Source organism: Sarcophilus harrisii, chromosome 4 (genome assembly GCF_902635505.1).
Source record: "Sarcophilus harrisii chromosome 4, mSarHar1.11, whole genome shotgun sequence".
NCBI lineage: Eukaryota > Metazoa > Chordata > Mammalia > Dasyuromorphia > Dasyuridae > Sarcophilus > Sarcophilus harrisii.
In genome coordinates, this window is record NC_045429.1 from 181,135,857 (window position 1) to 181,153,417 (window position 17,561).

Genomic DNA, 17,561 nt, shown 5'->3' on the forward strand with positions numbered 1-17,561 from the left:
AAAGTGTAGTAGCATGTTTTAGTTAGTGTATTGCCTACTGAACTTGGAATCCAAGGAGCTCTGGGTTTATGTTCTACCATTTGTCCTTGAACAAGGTGCTTAATTTCCCTGAACTTTTTGTTTCTTCATTTATAAGATCAGGATAATCCATTTCAAATGAGATAATAAAAAGTTTAAAAGTTATTTGTGAATGTTAAAGTGCTTTAGGAACATCAATTGTCAACTTCCCTGTCCTTCAGCAGTTTTGTACTTTAGTTACTGAAATACAAGAAGTTTAGTATGAGGTAGCTTCATCAAAAAATTTTTCATATAAATCTCAGAGATCCCATTTATATGAAATCAATCTGCAAGCATTTATTAAACATTTGCCATGTTGTGGGCACTGTCCTAAGGCTGTAAAATGTTAGTCCTGCTCTCAAGGAAATAACATTCTATTGGGAGTAAAAACATAACTGACTATACAGGTTATTACAAGAAATAAATAAAATGTGATTTTAGAAGGAAAAGGGCAGAAGGGGAGATAAATTGAGAGAGATTGCCACTCAAAGGTAGGATTTTAAATTAGTCTTGAAAGAAGATAGGAATCAGCACTGAGGTGTTAGAGCATTCCAGGCATGAGGAATATGATATCATGATGCAACTGCATAAGGTCAGGCATTGTAATATAGTGTTCAGCAATCAAAATCAGCAATCGGCAATCAAGGTAATTGAATATAAAAGTATATGGAGAGGAGTGAAAGTAAGAAGACTGAAAAGGTAGGAAGGGGCCAAGTTGTAAATGCCAAATAATTATATATTTGATCCTGGAGGTAATAGGGAATAATGGAATTTGGGAAGGTTTGGGATGGGTTGTTGGAGACATGATTAGACCTAGATTTTAAGAATGTCATATTGAAAGCCGTGTGAGATTGGATGGATGGACCTTGGAAAGAAACTAGGGGGTAGAGGAGTCAATTATCAGTCTTGGGTATAAATATGAAATAAGGGCCTTCAATAGGGTTGACTGAAAGATGTTATTTAAGCAGAAATAAAAAGATTTTACGGGGAAAAATTTGGATATTGGGTATGAGGAGAGCTAGTGAACACTTGAGGATAATACTTGACTGTGAGCCTGGATTCCATCCTTAAGAAAGTTGTGAAGAAGATTGAGGAAAAGATAATGAGGTCTGTTGTGCACATACTGACTTTGAGGTACATGTGAAACATTTAATTTGAGATATCCATTAAGTGTTTTGTGATGTTGGGTGAGACTCTAAAAGAGAAAGTATGGGGCATAAACATAAACACATAAATGATAGTTGAATAGGAGCTGATAAGGTGCCCATGTGAGATTGTATAGAAGGAAAAGAGATGGGGGTTCTGGACAGAGCTTTGGAGGTACCCATTGTTAGTGGAAATGACATGGATGAAGATTCAGCAAAGGAGACTGAAGGTACAATTAGAAGGAGCACCAGGAAGGAGTAGTTTCATAAAAAGGCAAAAGTAGCCAAATAAAGGCGGGGAGGGGAATCAGTAGTGTGAAAGTCTTGAAAAGAGATCAAGAAGGATGAAGATTGAACAGAGGCCTTTAGATTTGTTAATTACAAGATCATTGGTAACTTTGAAGAGAGCAGTTTTAGTTGAATGATCAGGTTGGAAACCCAGTTGCTAAGGTTTAGGCTCAAGAGAGAGGAGTAGAGGCATCTAGTATATACAGCCTTCTCAAGAGTTGTACCCAAGAAAGACAGGAGAGAGAGGATAATACCTAAGTGAAAGGTTTTGCCTTGTTTTTTTTTTTTTTTTTTTTTTTTTTAAAAAGATGGCTTGACATATAGGCAAGTTTGTAGGCAGCAAAGGAATTGGAGAGGTTTAACAGTAGACAGGGAAGAGAGTGGGAATACTCGGCCTAAGAAAGGGGGAATGGGATGAAGGGTGTTTGTAGAGGGCTCACAAGGTGGGAAAGGTCATTTCTTTACATGAGATAGAAGTGAAGGATAGGTAGAAGAATTCTGAGTCATGGAATCAGTGGGAGCTCTCTTTTTATGGTGATAGATGAGGTGAAGTTCTTAGCCAAGAGAGTGGGAAGGAGGAGTTCTATGGCAGACTTTAGAGAAGTTTCAAATCTTATGAATGGTTTCCTGAACTGATTATCATTAGGGAGGTTCTGTAATATGGTACTTAATAATAATTTATTTTATTTCTATGGTATACATGTTTATAATAGCAACCATTTACACCGATTATCAGAACTTTCTCACTTTTTCCAAATATTTTGATTCAGTGTTTTTACACTAGTATTTTAAAACTGAATCATAATTATGCAATCAAGATAATAAATGTGTAATTAAGAAAATGTTAAAAGCATTATATTATTAGAGCATCTCTCCAGCAGAGGGCTCTCTAAGATAGAATTCAAGGATAAGTAAGAGTGGAGGTGGGGGGATTCCTCAAAAGGATATTGTGGGGAAAAAAGATTGCCTTTAAAAAAAAAATAGTGAGGAGAGTTTGGATGTTCTCTGGGAAATTAGAAGAAGTTATAAATAAATTTAAAAATTCCCTTTGGAAAAAGAAAAGCAGTTTACTAAGATATGTGGAGCATCATGTGAAAAATTTTAGGGAGTAAGAATCTGGCAAATACGTACACCTAAGCTTAATTTCATTTTCTTTGTAAGTAAAGGCATGATTAGAAGAATATAAATGTGATGCTAAAATTTCTCTATTGCCTTTAGTTTTAAAATTCTTTTCAGTTGCAAAAATGATCATTTTGATCAGTGAAAGAAATAGTACATATGTTATCTATAGTAGTTTTCATCAAGTATGATTTGTAAAAGATAAATTGTCTTCTGAGCTCCTTTATGATTGCATTTTAAAAATACATTTTTTAAACCATTAATTATTTATCATTTATACAGTGCTTTCAGGTTTGCAAAGTACTTTATAAATGTCATTTTATTTGATTTTCACCATAGTTCTGGGAAGTAGGGGCTATTATTAATCTCCTTTATATGGATAAGGAAACCTGACAGACAGAAGTTAAATGACTTATCAAGTTACATTGCTATAAGGAGGCTGATACTTGATTTGAATGCTGGTCTTCTGATTCCAAGTACTATACTCTGTCATTGTGTCACTCAGTACTAATCTAAGGTGGATTGAGGAAAGCAAGACATTTATGTATCTGAAAAATGAGAAAAATGATACCTTTTGCCTCAATAGAGAATTGAGGCTTTCATTCTAACGCTTTAAAGATACTTATGTTTCTTATAGTGGTGGATAGGTCTAAAAAAAGAAGAAAATTTGGAAATATTAATGCCTTTTATTAGCATTTATTAAGTGGTAGGTTTATTACTGAGAATATGATTTAAATAATTATGGGCCTTCCTTCAGAAATCATAAGGGTACCCTTTGTTATAGGATCTTTCCATTCAAGTCCTATCCTGATGGATCATTATGGTATAGAAATGACTGACATCTGACTCCTCATAGGCTGTTGTCTGTGAACTCAAAGCTCTGGTACATCCTACCAAGGTAGGATGGCCTTTAGTTACCCATTTGGTGAGAAAGTATATTTATCTCATCTATGTGATGTCTGAGTAGCGTTATAATCTGGGTGTCTACATTAGAGTGAATATTTTGGCCACAGTTTGTGAAATAATGGTCATATTTGGCCCCCATGAAGATTTGAAAAGATATCTTGTAATTTTACTTTTAAAAAAATTTGCTTGGGGTAAGTGCAGGTTTTATTTACTAAGGTGAAAAGCTGACCAGTTCTTAATATTAAGGACTGTTGATAAACCATTTTCTATTTCTGTCTCATTTTTTTGTGGGAAAGGAGGTTGTTTTGTTTGGTTTTTTCCTCCAAACACTATATATGGCCTTTGTTGTTCTTCATTAACAGCTGTTAATAAAGCTGGGGACCTTTTTTCCCTGTCTAATTTGAACCTGGCATTTTATTAACTTTTTAGCAGGGGTGACTTCATGAGAGATAGTAACATTGACTTTTTAAGATTGATAGCTTTTGTTAGATTTGCAAATGTTGTTACTTTTTGTCTTCATACAAAAATAAACCATTGTCCCTTAAACTTCCCATGTAACCCTCAAATCAATGCAATATTTATGCAAAAGCAACGAACAGAATGATTGAATGTGGCAATATAATTTTTTTCATTCCCACTTAATAAGAGGAAGATGCTTCAAAAATTAGTTCTCCAGACCAATTTGGGTATTAAAATTAATCAGAGCTTGGCAACCTTTACATGGCATTCTTTTAATTCTGCTTGTTTACTTCAGCATCATTTCATCTAGTCATCTCATTTTTTTGAATCTTTGATAGATTTCTTCTTTCATGGAGTTACTGATTCATTTCATAACACAATACATTATTTAGCCATATTAATATTTGTTTGGCAATTCCTCAGTTGATAGGCCCTACCTATCCCATTTTTAGTTTCTTCTGTATAAAGTGCTGCTGTAAGCATTTTGGCCTATATATTAACCTGTCCTTTGTTATAGACATATATGCCTGATAGTGGTATTGCTTTAGCAAACAACTTTTCTTGCTTACATGTTGTTTGTAATAACAAGAAGCAGCATTTATAGAATGATTTAAGATTTGCAAAGCATTTTACATTTGTCATCCATCATCTCACAGCAAACCTGAAAGGTAGGTGCTCTTATCACCATTTTATAAATGATGAAACTGAGACTGACTCACCCAGTATGATGCATCCAATAAATATTTAAGGCAGGATTTGAACTCAAGTATTACTATACTCAAAGTATTAAAAATCTCTCGTAACTTCATGCCCTAAATCACCTAAGTAGACACGTGCATTTTTTTTTTTCCTTTTGTTTTTGCTGAGGCTATTGTGGTTAAGTGACTTGCCCAGGGTCACACAGCTAGGAAGTGTTAAGTGTCTGAGGCCACATTTAAACTCAGGTGCTCCTGACTTCAGGGGCTGGTGCTCTATCCACTCCGCCATCTAGCTGCCACAGATGCTTCATATTTTTTTTCAATTCTCTGAGACTAGAAACGATTTATGTTTTATTTCTAGCATGGGGCACAAAGGCAATTAATAAATGTCAGTTAATTGATCAACAGAATTGTTTTCCAGATAATCTGGCATATCTTCCCCAGAAATATCTGCTTTTTCGTGTTTTTGCATAGTCCGACCAACCTGGACTGTTTTGATCTTTTTTTTTGCTCTGAAGGTTGTGGGATGAAATTTGTTACTTATTTTCATGATCAGTTCTTATCATGATTTGGATCAGTGTTTCTTTTCAAATATATTTTATGAAGTCACCGTTCTTTATCTACTTGAAAAAATAGTAATGTAGTTCAGATTTGGAGTCATAGTATTTTAGAATTGAAAGGGACCTAAATAGATGAGGAAACTGATACTAGAAAGGGTAATTAATTTGTATAGCATCTCATATCTAGTGAATAACAGCCAGACTTTGAACCCAAGTCATCTGATTTTAAAGTCTTGCTTCTATGAATTCATGCTCTTATGGGACTCTGTTAGGAAATATTTGAATATATTTTCAAAATTGTGAAGAAATATTTGCATTCTACATCTCCATCTAGAGAAACAAATTGTTCTTATATGTTGTATCCATTTCTCATAGAACTCTGAGTTATGTATAATTCCAGATTCATTTTGGGTCAATAAGAAAATAATAAACATTATTAAGCCCACTTTTGTTTTTCTTATCTAGCAGCCACAATATGATAACTCTTCACTTCATGCTCCATTTCCTGACCGATCAATATGTCGCCCTGAACAAGAGGAACTTGAACGAAAGCTTGCATCTGCTGAAAAAGAGCTTCTGCAACTCAATGAGTTTCTCAAGCAAAGTGCAAATAAATCTAATGAAGAGAAGAAGAAACTGGAAGAGAAGGTAAACATTTTAAAATAGTGTTTTATTTTCTGATTTGTTAGTGTATTGGCCACTTAAACTAAATTGATTTGCTTTATTGGTTTCCATGCCAGTCTATAGACCTGAGAGAAATCTGAAATCTTTTTTTGGGAGCAGGAATCCCGGCTATGTATGTGTTTATTTAACATGAATGTATAATTTTAATTTATAATATATATTGAATGTGCAAAATTTAAACCATTAAGTCTGCAAAAAAGGCTTTTAGACACCTTGGTATATAGAAACATTAAATTATTTCTTTGCATTCAGTATGCATAATTCTTTTTTTTTTTTTTTTTTTTTTTTTCCTGAGGCAGTTGGGGTTAAGTGACTTGCCAAGGGTCACACAGCTAGGAAGTAGTTAGTGTCTTGAGGCCGGATTTGAACTCAGGTCATCAACTTTGATGTTGACGTTAGGGCCAGCATTCTGTCCACTATAGTTATTCCCAGTATGTGTAATTCTTAAAGGTTGTTGCTAGAGCCAAAATTTGACATCAGCAAGTTATTTTCTTTTGCATAGGAATAACAATATTTCTGCTCTTGTTATTTCTGTCAGTGTCTTACTTCCTGGAAGAATGAAATCAGACTAAGTTTTTCATATATGATTTTTAAAAATTCAATTTGAAATCATTTGGCCAAGCAGAAACTCTTTATTTTGAGAGTTGAGTAAACAATATATTCTAGCTAAAATAACAGTAAATGTTGATTTAAATATCCTAAATTCACATTTTGTCTCAGTCCCTTTACTATGGGTCTCCAGTCTGTTCATCTGAAGAATGAGTGAATTGTACCAGATGAGCACTAAAATTGGTTGAGTACTAAATCCATTTTCCTATTATCCTGTTTGTGTAAGATTTTAACTTTATTTTCATAGCAATTGCACATTTCTGATCTCATTTCATCCTTTTCCTATCACTGTGAAGGGATATCTCTACTCTACATCTGAGTAAAGTAAAGTTAGCCTACAGAAATTTTAAATGACTTGCCTTTATTTAGATAATTAGTAGCAGAATTGGATTTCCTGACATTGACCATTACTCTTTCTTTTAAACTTTCTAATTTATAGCGAACTTGGTAATCAATAAATTCTCTGTATGCAACTATGTTTGGGCTCCCCAATATATAGCTTTACATTCATCATACATATAGTATGTGTATCATTAAACTGGATTTCATTGTATTACAAATGTATATTATGAAATTCACTCTGTCATCTGTTTTCTAATAGTTGGCAAATGAACTCTCAAGGTCCTCTGCCTTATGCTTATTCCATGGTGTATGTTTTTAGTACAATGCCATGTTTTCTATGAATAATCAATAAATAATTATTGATGGTAAGTGCAGACAAGTATTTTCCCTCTTAGATTGTCAGTCTACTAATTATGACTTACTGAAAATATTATAAGAACTTATTGATTTTCAGCTTTATTTTATTTTTCTTTAATCATTTTTACTACTACTTTTTTTTAAAACTCAAATTCTTTTTTTCCCCCCTGAGGCAATTGGGGTTAACTGACTTGCCCAGGGTCACACAGCTAGGAGGTCTTAAGTGTCTGAAGCCAGATTTGAACTCGGTTCTCCTCACTTCACTGGTACTCTATCCACTGCCCCACCTAGCTGCCCCTTAACCCAAGTTCTATACTGTTGATTGTTCTCCATTTTCTAATACTTCCCATATCAGGAAATAGGAACTAGGATTGAAAATTCTGAATAAGACATTTTCTAAAAATCAGTAGTTATATTCATAACTAATAAAGTGAGTTAACTATATTAACTAAGGGTTAAAGTAGTTAAATTAAGCTTCTTTTTATGAAGTTTTCCTTTAATTTTAATTTATTGTCCTGTTAAAGATATCAGATAATATCAGTCATAATTTAGCCGTTTTTTGTTCACCTAAGTTTATCTGAGTGAAACTATTAACCTCAACCTCTCCCCCCTGTTTTTTTTTTTTTGTTGTTGTTTGTTTGTTTGTTTTTTTGCATTCTATGAAGTAATATACATCTACATAAGTAAACCTATATAACATCCCCATTTTGGAGATACTATTACGCCTTTTCTTAGAATCACATATTGTAACTGTAGAGTAGAGGCACTACTCAGTGCAGTTAATGATTTCATCTCTACATGCTTCTCTTAACTCAAGGTTTTTTATGTTCAATAAGTTAAATACACTTTTACTAATCAACATTTAGGATGAATTTGTTCTATCTTGTAGAGTGAATTTCCAATAATGTTTTTCCCATGACAATAGGACAATAGAGGAGCTTTTCCTGGGTATATCAAACAGAAATTTTTTCCAAAACCATGGAAAAAAAACTGGTTTCCTTAGCTGAACCCTACTTTATCAAAATAGATTCACTTAAAATGTAAAGAATTTAAAATTTGAGTTATAGTAATCAGGTCATTCGTGGCTTCTGGAGAATGTTATTGGTGAGCCACTATCAGGAACCTTGACAGATCATGGAAAACAGGAAAAGATAACAAGATTGGATAAAAACATTTGCACAACAATGATGGGCACTCTAGGTCACAAAATCATTTGCAAGTGAAACTGTTGTCAGTTCCTTTAAAAATTTTATGATATAATTTCTTTTTGTTTTGTTTTTATTGTTAATATTAATTTTAGCATCAGTTCTTCATGTAAGTCTCTCCAGGCTTCTCTGAAATATCCTGCTGGTCGTTTCTTACAGAACAATAATATTTCATAACATTCATATATCATAACTTATTCAGCCATCTTCCAAATAATAGGCATCCTATGATGCAGTTTTAAAAGAATTTTTTTTTCTATCCATTCATCCAAAAGGGGAATGTGTCTTTGTAAAAGGCATAATATGCCTTCTTCCTAAACAAATTATTCTAGACCTATTTCCCTTCCTTTTTATGATTGGATAGAACTGATAGACAACATATGTAGCTCTACTTCAGTAAAGAATTTTTCATGCTATATTTATGAAGAGTGTGGAAAGGAAGCTCGTGGTGTGTCCTTGGCTTTCTCTTTTCTCTTGGTCATCTCATCAGTTCCCACTTAACATTTTTATTACTGACTTAGATAAATTCATGTCATTGTCAGATTTGCAAATAAAGAAAGATTTCACAAGTACAAGGGTGGGAAGGCATTCCTGGACAGCAGTTCATATGAAGAAGGTCTGGGGGATTTTAAGTGGACTTCATACTCCATTTCTTTTTTCTTTTCCATTTGTAAATGTCCATCTTGGTGACACCACCATCAGTTTCTATGGGCTCATGGATGATTCCAAAATCCATATATCCAGCCATTAATCTTTCTCTTGATCTGTAGTTCTGCATTACTAGCTGTCTCTGCTTATTTACTTTGATGTTCTCAAGGTATTTCAAAAAATAACATATCCAAAATGAAATTCATTGTTTCCTCTCCTAAATATATTCTTTTTCCAAATTTCCTTGTTTCATTTTGGATCAGCACATTCACTCCACTTATCCAGTTCATGATCTTCAAAACTTCCTTAATTTCTCTTTTTTCCCTCAATACCAATAGTGATGGATAGCAATAGTGTGTCTCCTTCACCACTAAATTGTCTGTTGCATTTGTCTCTTTCCTCTCATAACTATGATATACCACCTTCATCACTTAATTTTCATCTGAACTTATGCAAGTGTCCTAAAGTCATCTTTTTGTTTCTGCTCTTACCAGTTTAATATATCTTTCACACAACAGACAAAAATAATCTGCCGCAAATCTCAGTTCATTTTCCCACCCACTAATCTTCTATGACTAACTATAAAGTCTTCATTTTGATATGTTTTTTAAAAAAAATCTTCTGAACACTGACTTCTGCCTACTTTACAGACTTATTTCACATCCAGCCATCCTAGTTAATATGTTTCCTGAACTGAACGTTCCATGGTTCAAATCTTTATTGTGCCTGGAATCACATTCATGCTTTATATTCATTTCTTAGAATCCTTAGCTTCTTTTCTTTTCTTTTCTTTTCTTTTCTTTTCTTTTCTTTTCTTTTCTTTTCTCTTCTCTTCTCTTCTCTTCTCTTCTCTTCTCTTCTCTTCTCTTCTCTTCTCTTCTCTTCTCACTTTTTATTTACAAGTTCTATGCATGGGTGATTTTATAGCATTGACAATTGCCAAACCTTTTGTTCCAATTTTCCCCCGCCTTTCCCCCATCCCCTCCCCTCGATGGCAGGTTGACCAATACATGTTAAGTATGTTAAAGTATGAATTAAATACAATATAAGCATATATGTCCTAACAGTTATTTTGCTGTACAAAAAGAATTGGAGTTTGAAATAGTGTACAATTAGCCTGTGAAGGAAATAAAAAATGCAGGTGGACAAAAATATTGGGATTGGGAATTCTCTGTAATGGTTTATAGTCATCTCCCAGAGTTCTTTCGCTAGGTGTAGCTGGTTCAGTTCATTACTGTTCTATTGGAGCTGATTTGTTTCATCTCATTGTTGAAGAGGGCCACGTTCATCATAATTGACCTGACTTTAGCTTCTTTCAAGACTTAGTTTAACTACTACCTCATTTAGGAAATTTTATGATCTCTTGCCATTAAATTTTTTTTTCTGTCTCCAGTCTGGTAGAATGTAAGTTCCTTATGGGTCAGAATTCTTTCTTTCTTTCTTTTTTTTTTTTTTTTTTTTGGTCTTTTAATTTCCATTATCTAGCATAGACCCCTGTTTTGACAGATGGCAGAGCCACTAGAATTTAGAAAATCTTTTATAATTCAATACTGTTTGAAGATTAATTGATATAAATGTGTGATAGCACGCCAAGTTTGAAGTAAGAACAATAGAAATCAAAATGAAATTTGCTCTAGATTAGTCTAGGTCACCAACTAGAGCTTTCCTCCTACAAAAAATATGTGAAAGAATGTGACTTAGAGAAGTGATTAGGTATGTTCTGTTTGGCCCTGAAAAACGGAAATAACAACATTATATAGAAATTAGAAGTAAATTTAGACTTCTTATAAAGAAAAACTTTCTAATAATTAGAGCTTTCAAAAAGTTGAATGGCATACCTAAAGAAGTCATTGGTTTCCCAATCACTAGAGATCTTCAGTTAGAGGCTGAATTATTATTTACTTACGACTCTGAGATCCTATGATTCTGTGATAAATTAGCTTTCAGAAAGGAAAGCCTGTTTTGTGAAAGAGATTTGATTCTGACCAAAGGGACAGAATTTAGGAATAGTTAATAGAAGTCAAAGATACAATAATAATGACAACAATAATAACTAGCATTTATAATACACTTTTAAAATTTGTAAAACACTTCAAAATATCATCTCATTGTTATTCTTATAATAATCCTCTGAGGTAGGTGCTATAATTACAGCAACTTAGGAAGTTAAATTACTTGCCAGTGTCACAAAGCTAGTAAATGTCTGGGTCTAGATTTGAACTCAGATCTTTCTTCAGACTCAATATTCTCTCCTTGAACCACTTATCTGCCATACATGGAAGCAAATTTCAGCTTCATCTGAAAGAGAGAAAGAAGAGATCTAAAAATGGAATTGCTTTTTAAATCAAAGATGAAACAACACACTCAACTGTTGGAGTATAAAAAGAGACTTCTTTAGAGGGGAGACAAGATAAGCTTTGAAAAACATAAAAATATCTGAGGAGTTTTAAGTAGTAGCAATGATCAATCTCCTTTGAGATAATCATTTAAGTATCTTTTTTCTTTCTCATCTTTGTAATTGATCTTAATTATTGTGGCATCTATTGATGATTATTGAACTTTTAGAAGTAATTATTTTTAAATAGTATTAAATATATACATTTGTGTAAATATCTATCACCTTAATGATTTAGGTTCTTATGGAATTTTTGGCTTAAAGTAAAATAATTATTTATATGTATACACATGTGTGTATATGCACATATACACATTAATTGTTGTATTAATGTTTTTATTGTTAAATAAATGTTTTTACTGGATCCAGTGATTCTGGATTTATTCTAGTGTAATTTTATTACATATAAACACCAATGAAATGTATATTCTCTTTTTAGCTTAAAACCAGAGATAGGTATATTAGTAGCCTGAAAAAGAAATGTCAGAAGGAATCTGAACAAAATAAAGAGAAACAAAGACGAATTGAGACCTTGGAAAAGTACTTGGCTGACCTGCCAACTCTGGATGACATGCAGAACCAGAGCCAGCAGGTAAAGAAGGACTCTTGTTTTTTGGGGGGGAGAAAGGGGGATAAATAATAAAATATTGAAACTGTTTTAATTTGGTTTCTTGAGAAATCATTTCAGTATTGAAGTGAATATTTTTGTCTGGGTATGCGTTAGGCTCATTTGTTTCATTCCTATTGGATTAAATTATATCTTGGGCTTCACATATGTATATGCATAATATTTCCATCCTATCAAAAATTTGTGTTGCTTCACATGAATTAAGTGGCACAAATGCTTATATTATAGTCTCTTTGAAATCCAGTTTCATTCCAAGCACAAACAATTGGATCTGTTTTTTTCCCCTCATTATTCTTGATTTTTAAACTATTCTCATGACTTTTTTTTTTTTTTTTTTTTTTTTTTTTTTTTACTTTTTCTTAATCCTATGCCAAACTAATCATTTCTTTCCAGCCACTTGCCTGGTCCTTTGTCATTCTGCCACCTAGTCTATATCTTTCTGCTTCTATTCCTTCCCCAAATTGGCTCTTGACCATTTGTTGTTTTGAAATAATTGTTCCTTCAAAACAGTCTGATAATTATTGAGCCTCCTTATCATGGATTTTTTTTTTTAACTCAAGTCCTTCAAGACAGTTGCCCCTCCTTCCTTTGCCTTCTCCTTCTCCCACCCCATTCTCAAGCTCCATGTGAATACCATTATCCTCCATGTTGTCTTCCTCTTAATTCCTACCCTATTGTTTATTCCAGAGTGAAATAATATTTTTTTCACAAGAAAGTGTGTTAAATGTTTTGAGTTAGTATATATGCTTTAGTTTAGAGAGTTGCATAACTGATAGAAGATAAAACAAACTCAAGAAGCTAATAAAATGCCATGGGATCTTATATGAAAAGTGGTGATGGCAGAGATCCAAATAGATGAAATTTCTCAGGTTTTTTCCATCCCTCCGCTATGATATGTTCTCTTATTTTTTGTTTCTTTTTTCTCCCCAACCTTGACTCCATCTCTCATACTTTAAACTCCTTTTTCTATGAAACACATATGAAATTCAAATAAATGAAAGTAAAACTAGTATGCACATCTTATTAAATTTCCAGAGTAAACCTTTCTATAGATAGCCATTTATTAAATTTTGTCCTAATTTTTGTGATATAAATACTTTTTCTTTAGCTGCAGATCCTAGAAGAAAAAAACAAGAACTTACAAGACACTGTAAAAGACATGGAGAAAAAACTTGGAGAGATCAAAACTCAGTATCAAGAGAAAGAAGTACAACTGGCCTGTCAACGGAAGAAAGAAAAGGAGTTGGTTACCACTGTGCAAAGGTATGAAACCTGTTAGTTTTTTCAGTGTGGCATTAGATAATCTTGAAATGTCAAAGTTTAAGTTTTGGGTAAAATTATTCAAATGCAAATCACTATTTGTGTACTAATGGTAAAAATATAACATTAATAAAAGGAGGGATATTTTCATTGTGGAAGGTTCTTTAATCGACCTAGCATTTCATAGCCTGTTATCTGCCAACTGGCTTAGATAAGAATGCAACATTGTTATCCTGTCAAGAGTTTGGGGTTAGCAGAGAAAAGAAATATTAATATAATATTGCTAACTTTACTTAGTGATAACACTGGCTTCTTAATGCTTTGTGAGATAATTAATACAAATTCACAAGAGAAAATAAGGATTTTATTTCTCATATTTATTTCTCATATTTCTCATTTCTCAATCCATTTCAGCAGTCTAATGCATTTTATGGTGTTCACTATACAACATTTATGCCTTCAAGTTTTTCTCTTTGACCCAGACATATTTTACTATGCAATTCATCTTAGTTTCATTCCACTGTTTTTAAGTAATCAAAGCCATTGGGACATTTCTATTTCTCTTTAAGGGTTGGGTAAGTCTTCAGTGAACTATTGATTTCTTTCAGGACGTGTCTATTCATCTATTTAATAATCCCAAGTAGATCTGTATTGGTTATAATAAAGCCAGCATGGCAATAAGGTAGGAAAGGCCCAAGTTAAATGGAGATACAATAAAATAGTGCCTGGCTAATCTGAATTAGATCAGGCCACCAGTCTAGAAAACTATATTCCATGATCCTTTGTGTCATTGCTGAGCTGCTTTGGGTGGTATTTAAACATGGTCAGGAAGAATGTCTGAAGGCTGATTTACATGACAATGTCAAGATTTTCAAAAAGATAAGTCATAGATTTTTTTTTCAGACTATATGTGCTAAGAGGTTTGATATTGCTTCCTAGCAACATTCTAAGATGTATTATTAAAGCAATGACTCATAAGCACTTAAAAAGGGAACTGGTGATGACTAAAAGGTAGCATGTATTTACAAAAAACAAAAAGAACAGATTCTGCCAGAGTATCTTTTAGACAAAATAATCACCTTTCCCTCTTCCTTCTCCCCTTACCCTTTCCTTTCTCATTCCCTTTCCCTCCCCCTCCCTCCCTCTCTCTCTCTCTCTCTCTCTCTCTCTCTCTCCCGCTACTTATATAAAAATGTTCAAAAAAGAGTTTTTCCGCATTTAGAACAGGTAGTGTCATAGAATTTCATAGTTGGAAGAAATGTTGAAGATCAATTAGTTAAATGTTTCATTTTACAGTTTGGGAAATTGAAATCCAGAGAGGAGGGTGACTTGATATAACTAATAAGTAACAAATTTAGGATTTGAATCCCCAGCCTCTCATTTCAAATCCAGGGCTGTTTCACAATAATTCTGTTTGGCCTTTTTTCCCCCCCTTTCTCACAGCCAACTACCCTTTTCATTTGAAAAGCTTTATTACTCTTAGTAATGGATTTTGTTTTTCATGAAATCCTAAAAATATTTAGAAATAGTCTCCTGATACTAAATTAGGGGGAATCAAGCCATTCTAGAATATAAAGTATTTATGTTTTTTATTTTTATGCTGATTGTAGAAATATTTTTATGACAGGTGACAAAGGACTACAAAGTAATACTACGTTAGTAATAAGTAAAATCACTCTGGTGCATTTTTTTTCCCCCACTTTTTATTTGTAATCTTGCTAAGTTAATTCACTGATGTCACTGTGCAGTTCAGGATCATTATTTATCTTGTAGATTCTAGGTATTATACTTTTTTTTCTTCCTGGAAAAGAAAACAGACTCATGGTTGCTGCATTGTCTGGAAGAAAAATAAGGATATTTCATTACAACCCAGAAATAGAGGATACATTTTTCTGTTTCACTATAGTTCTTTAAAACACCCATATAGAGAATCATAAACTAGAGCAAGAGATTGGACCCAATTCACTCCTTACCCTTGCCAGTAGCACCATTTTCACTTTTCTCTATTTCTTCAGTATATAGCCTCTCATTTTATAGCTAAAAAGAAATGACTTGCTCACTGTCATCTAGCTAATCAAGCCAGGAATAGCATCCTATTCAGATAAAGCAGGCTGCTTCCTTTCTCTCTCTCTCTCTCTTTTTTTTTTCTCTTTATCCTTCATGCTTTGATGTGGCAGAAAGTACTACATCTGGAAGTTAGATAGGAGAAAAAATTATCACAATATGTAATAAGGACAATGGAGATGAATTATTTTAGCTATTACAAAACAATGTGCTCGGGGCGATTCCTAGATATTTAAGAATTGGTCCCTCCTTTTTAAGAGCTTATGGGTCTAGTAAGAGAGAGAAAGACATGAAGATTAAAAAAAACAAAACAAAAAAAAAACACCACCACAAATAACCAAATTGGGACTTGAAAATAAGAATTAAATAGGAGGGGAGAGAAAGATGTTTGGGGAAGACCTCATGAAATAATTTTTGAGCAGTCAGGTGGCATAGCGTGGATAGAGTGCTAGCCTGGTAGTCAGGAGGACCTGACTTTAAATATGACACTTATGGGCTGTGTGGCCCTGAACAAATCACTTAATCCTATTTGCTTCAGTTTCTTCATCTGTAAAAAGAGCTGGAGAAGGAAATGGAGACCACTTCTATTTCTTTGTCCAAAAACAAAACAAACAAGCAAATGATAACAACAAACCCACCCAAACCTCCACAACACCAACAACCCAAATGGGATCACAAAAATGGACCCATCTAATAGACTAATTATACATGGAATAATGGGCCATGAAAACTGGAAAACTGAATAGGATTTTAGGTAGAGATATGGGGAAGATATTTGGCAATTTGAAATAGCGTTTAGAAAAGAAAATTTGTTGTTTAAGTAATTTTTCAGTTGTGTCTGACTCTTTGTGATCCCACTTGGGCTTTTCTTGTTAAAAAAACAGAATAGGTTGCCATTTCCTTCTTCAGATCATTTTACGTATGAGGAAACTAATCTAACTTCAAATAAGTGACTTGCCCAGGCCTGGACTTACAGCTAGTAAATGTCCGAGGCCATAGTTGAACTCAGGAAAATTAATCTTCCTGGCTCCAGGCCTGTCACTCTATTATGCCATCTAGGTACCCAGAAAAGAAAATAGGAATACCCAAATGGAATAGAGAAGTCTCATATAGTCACTTAGCGGCATAGACATGTTAAAATTTATGCACTTTAGCTATCTAGTGTTGGTATATGTACAGATAAATATAGTATTCTTTCCTTGTCCATAGCTCTAGATTCTACTATTGTACAAAGTACCATAGGCATTAAGGAAATACCTTGTTTTAAAGATTTTGAATAAAATTAGCTATTAGAGTTTATTTTCAAAAGTTGTCTTTTCAAATTTTAATACAGTTTACAGCAGAAAGTGGAAAGGTGTCTTGAAGACGGTATCCGGCTACCCATACTAGATGCAAAACAACTTCAAGATGAAAATAATCACCTCAAAGAACAGAATGAGCATGCCAGTAAGGTCAGGCAAACATTTCTGTTATAAATATGAATAATGGGTTGTGATCTGCAACCTTAAAGGTGGGAGAGGGAAGTAAAAGTCCTATTTAGTTAATGTAATTATATTAGATAATGATTTATTTCATTAATTTTTCTTTAGGGAGAAAAATTTATTCACTTTTTTTTTAATTGCAGAGGAAATTATATAGTATGTCTAATTAAAAAAAACCCCTATATTATTTCTTAACTTAAATAAAAGAACATTGATTTTTTAGTCTTGAATTCTTTATACAATGTCAAATTTGGGATACAATTAGGAATTGCAAATATAGTAATCAAAAAAGATACAAGGGCAGTTAGATGGCACAGTGGATAGAGCATCGGTCCTGGAGTTAGGAGGACCTGACTGAGTTCAAATGCTGTCTTAGAACTTAACACTTACTTAGCTGTGTGACCCTGGGTAAGCCACTTAATCTCAGTTGCCTCACCAAAAAGAAAAAAAAAAAAGGTTATACAACTTTATGCATTAAATGTTTCTTAGAAGTTGCTTAAAATTGAATATGATAAAAATGATATTTTTAGTGAACGATTTGATTTTGCTAGGTAAATATACCCTATTGTAAAATATTTTTGCTAAAGAAATAATCAGTTTTCATAGATAAGGCTAAGGTCTAAAAGTCTTGTATTGGTCAAACTAGTAGAAGAAAT

At 33.2% G+C, this 17,561-nt stretch overlaps 1 protein-coding gene across 5 annotated transcripts in view; it reads left to right on the forward strand.

Annotated features, from left to right (window-relative positions):
- CEP85L (centrosomal protein 85 like) overlaps nucleotides 1-17,561 on the forward strand; it is a 142,556-nt gene that overhangs the window by 104,488 nt on the left and 20,507 nt on the right. For all 5 annotated transcript variants that reach the window (XM_031964359.1, XM_031964361.1, XM_031964360.1 and 2 more), the window contains 4 exons: nucleotides 5,698-5,880; nucleotides 11,912-12,064; nucleotides 13,209-13,363; nucleotides 16,758-16,875. In XM_031964359.1, coding sequence (XP_031820219.1) covers nucleotides 5,698-5,880; nucleotides 11,912-12,064; nucleotides 13,209-13,363; nucleotides 16,758-16,875 — 609 coding nt within the window. The remainder of the gene's footprint in view (nucleotides 1-5,697; nucleotides 5,881-11,911; nucleotides 12,065-13,208; nucleotides 13,364-16,757; nucleotides 16,876-17,561) is intronic.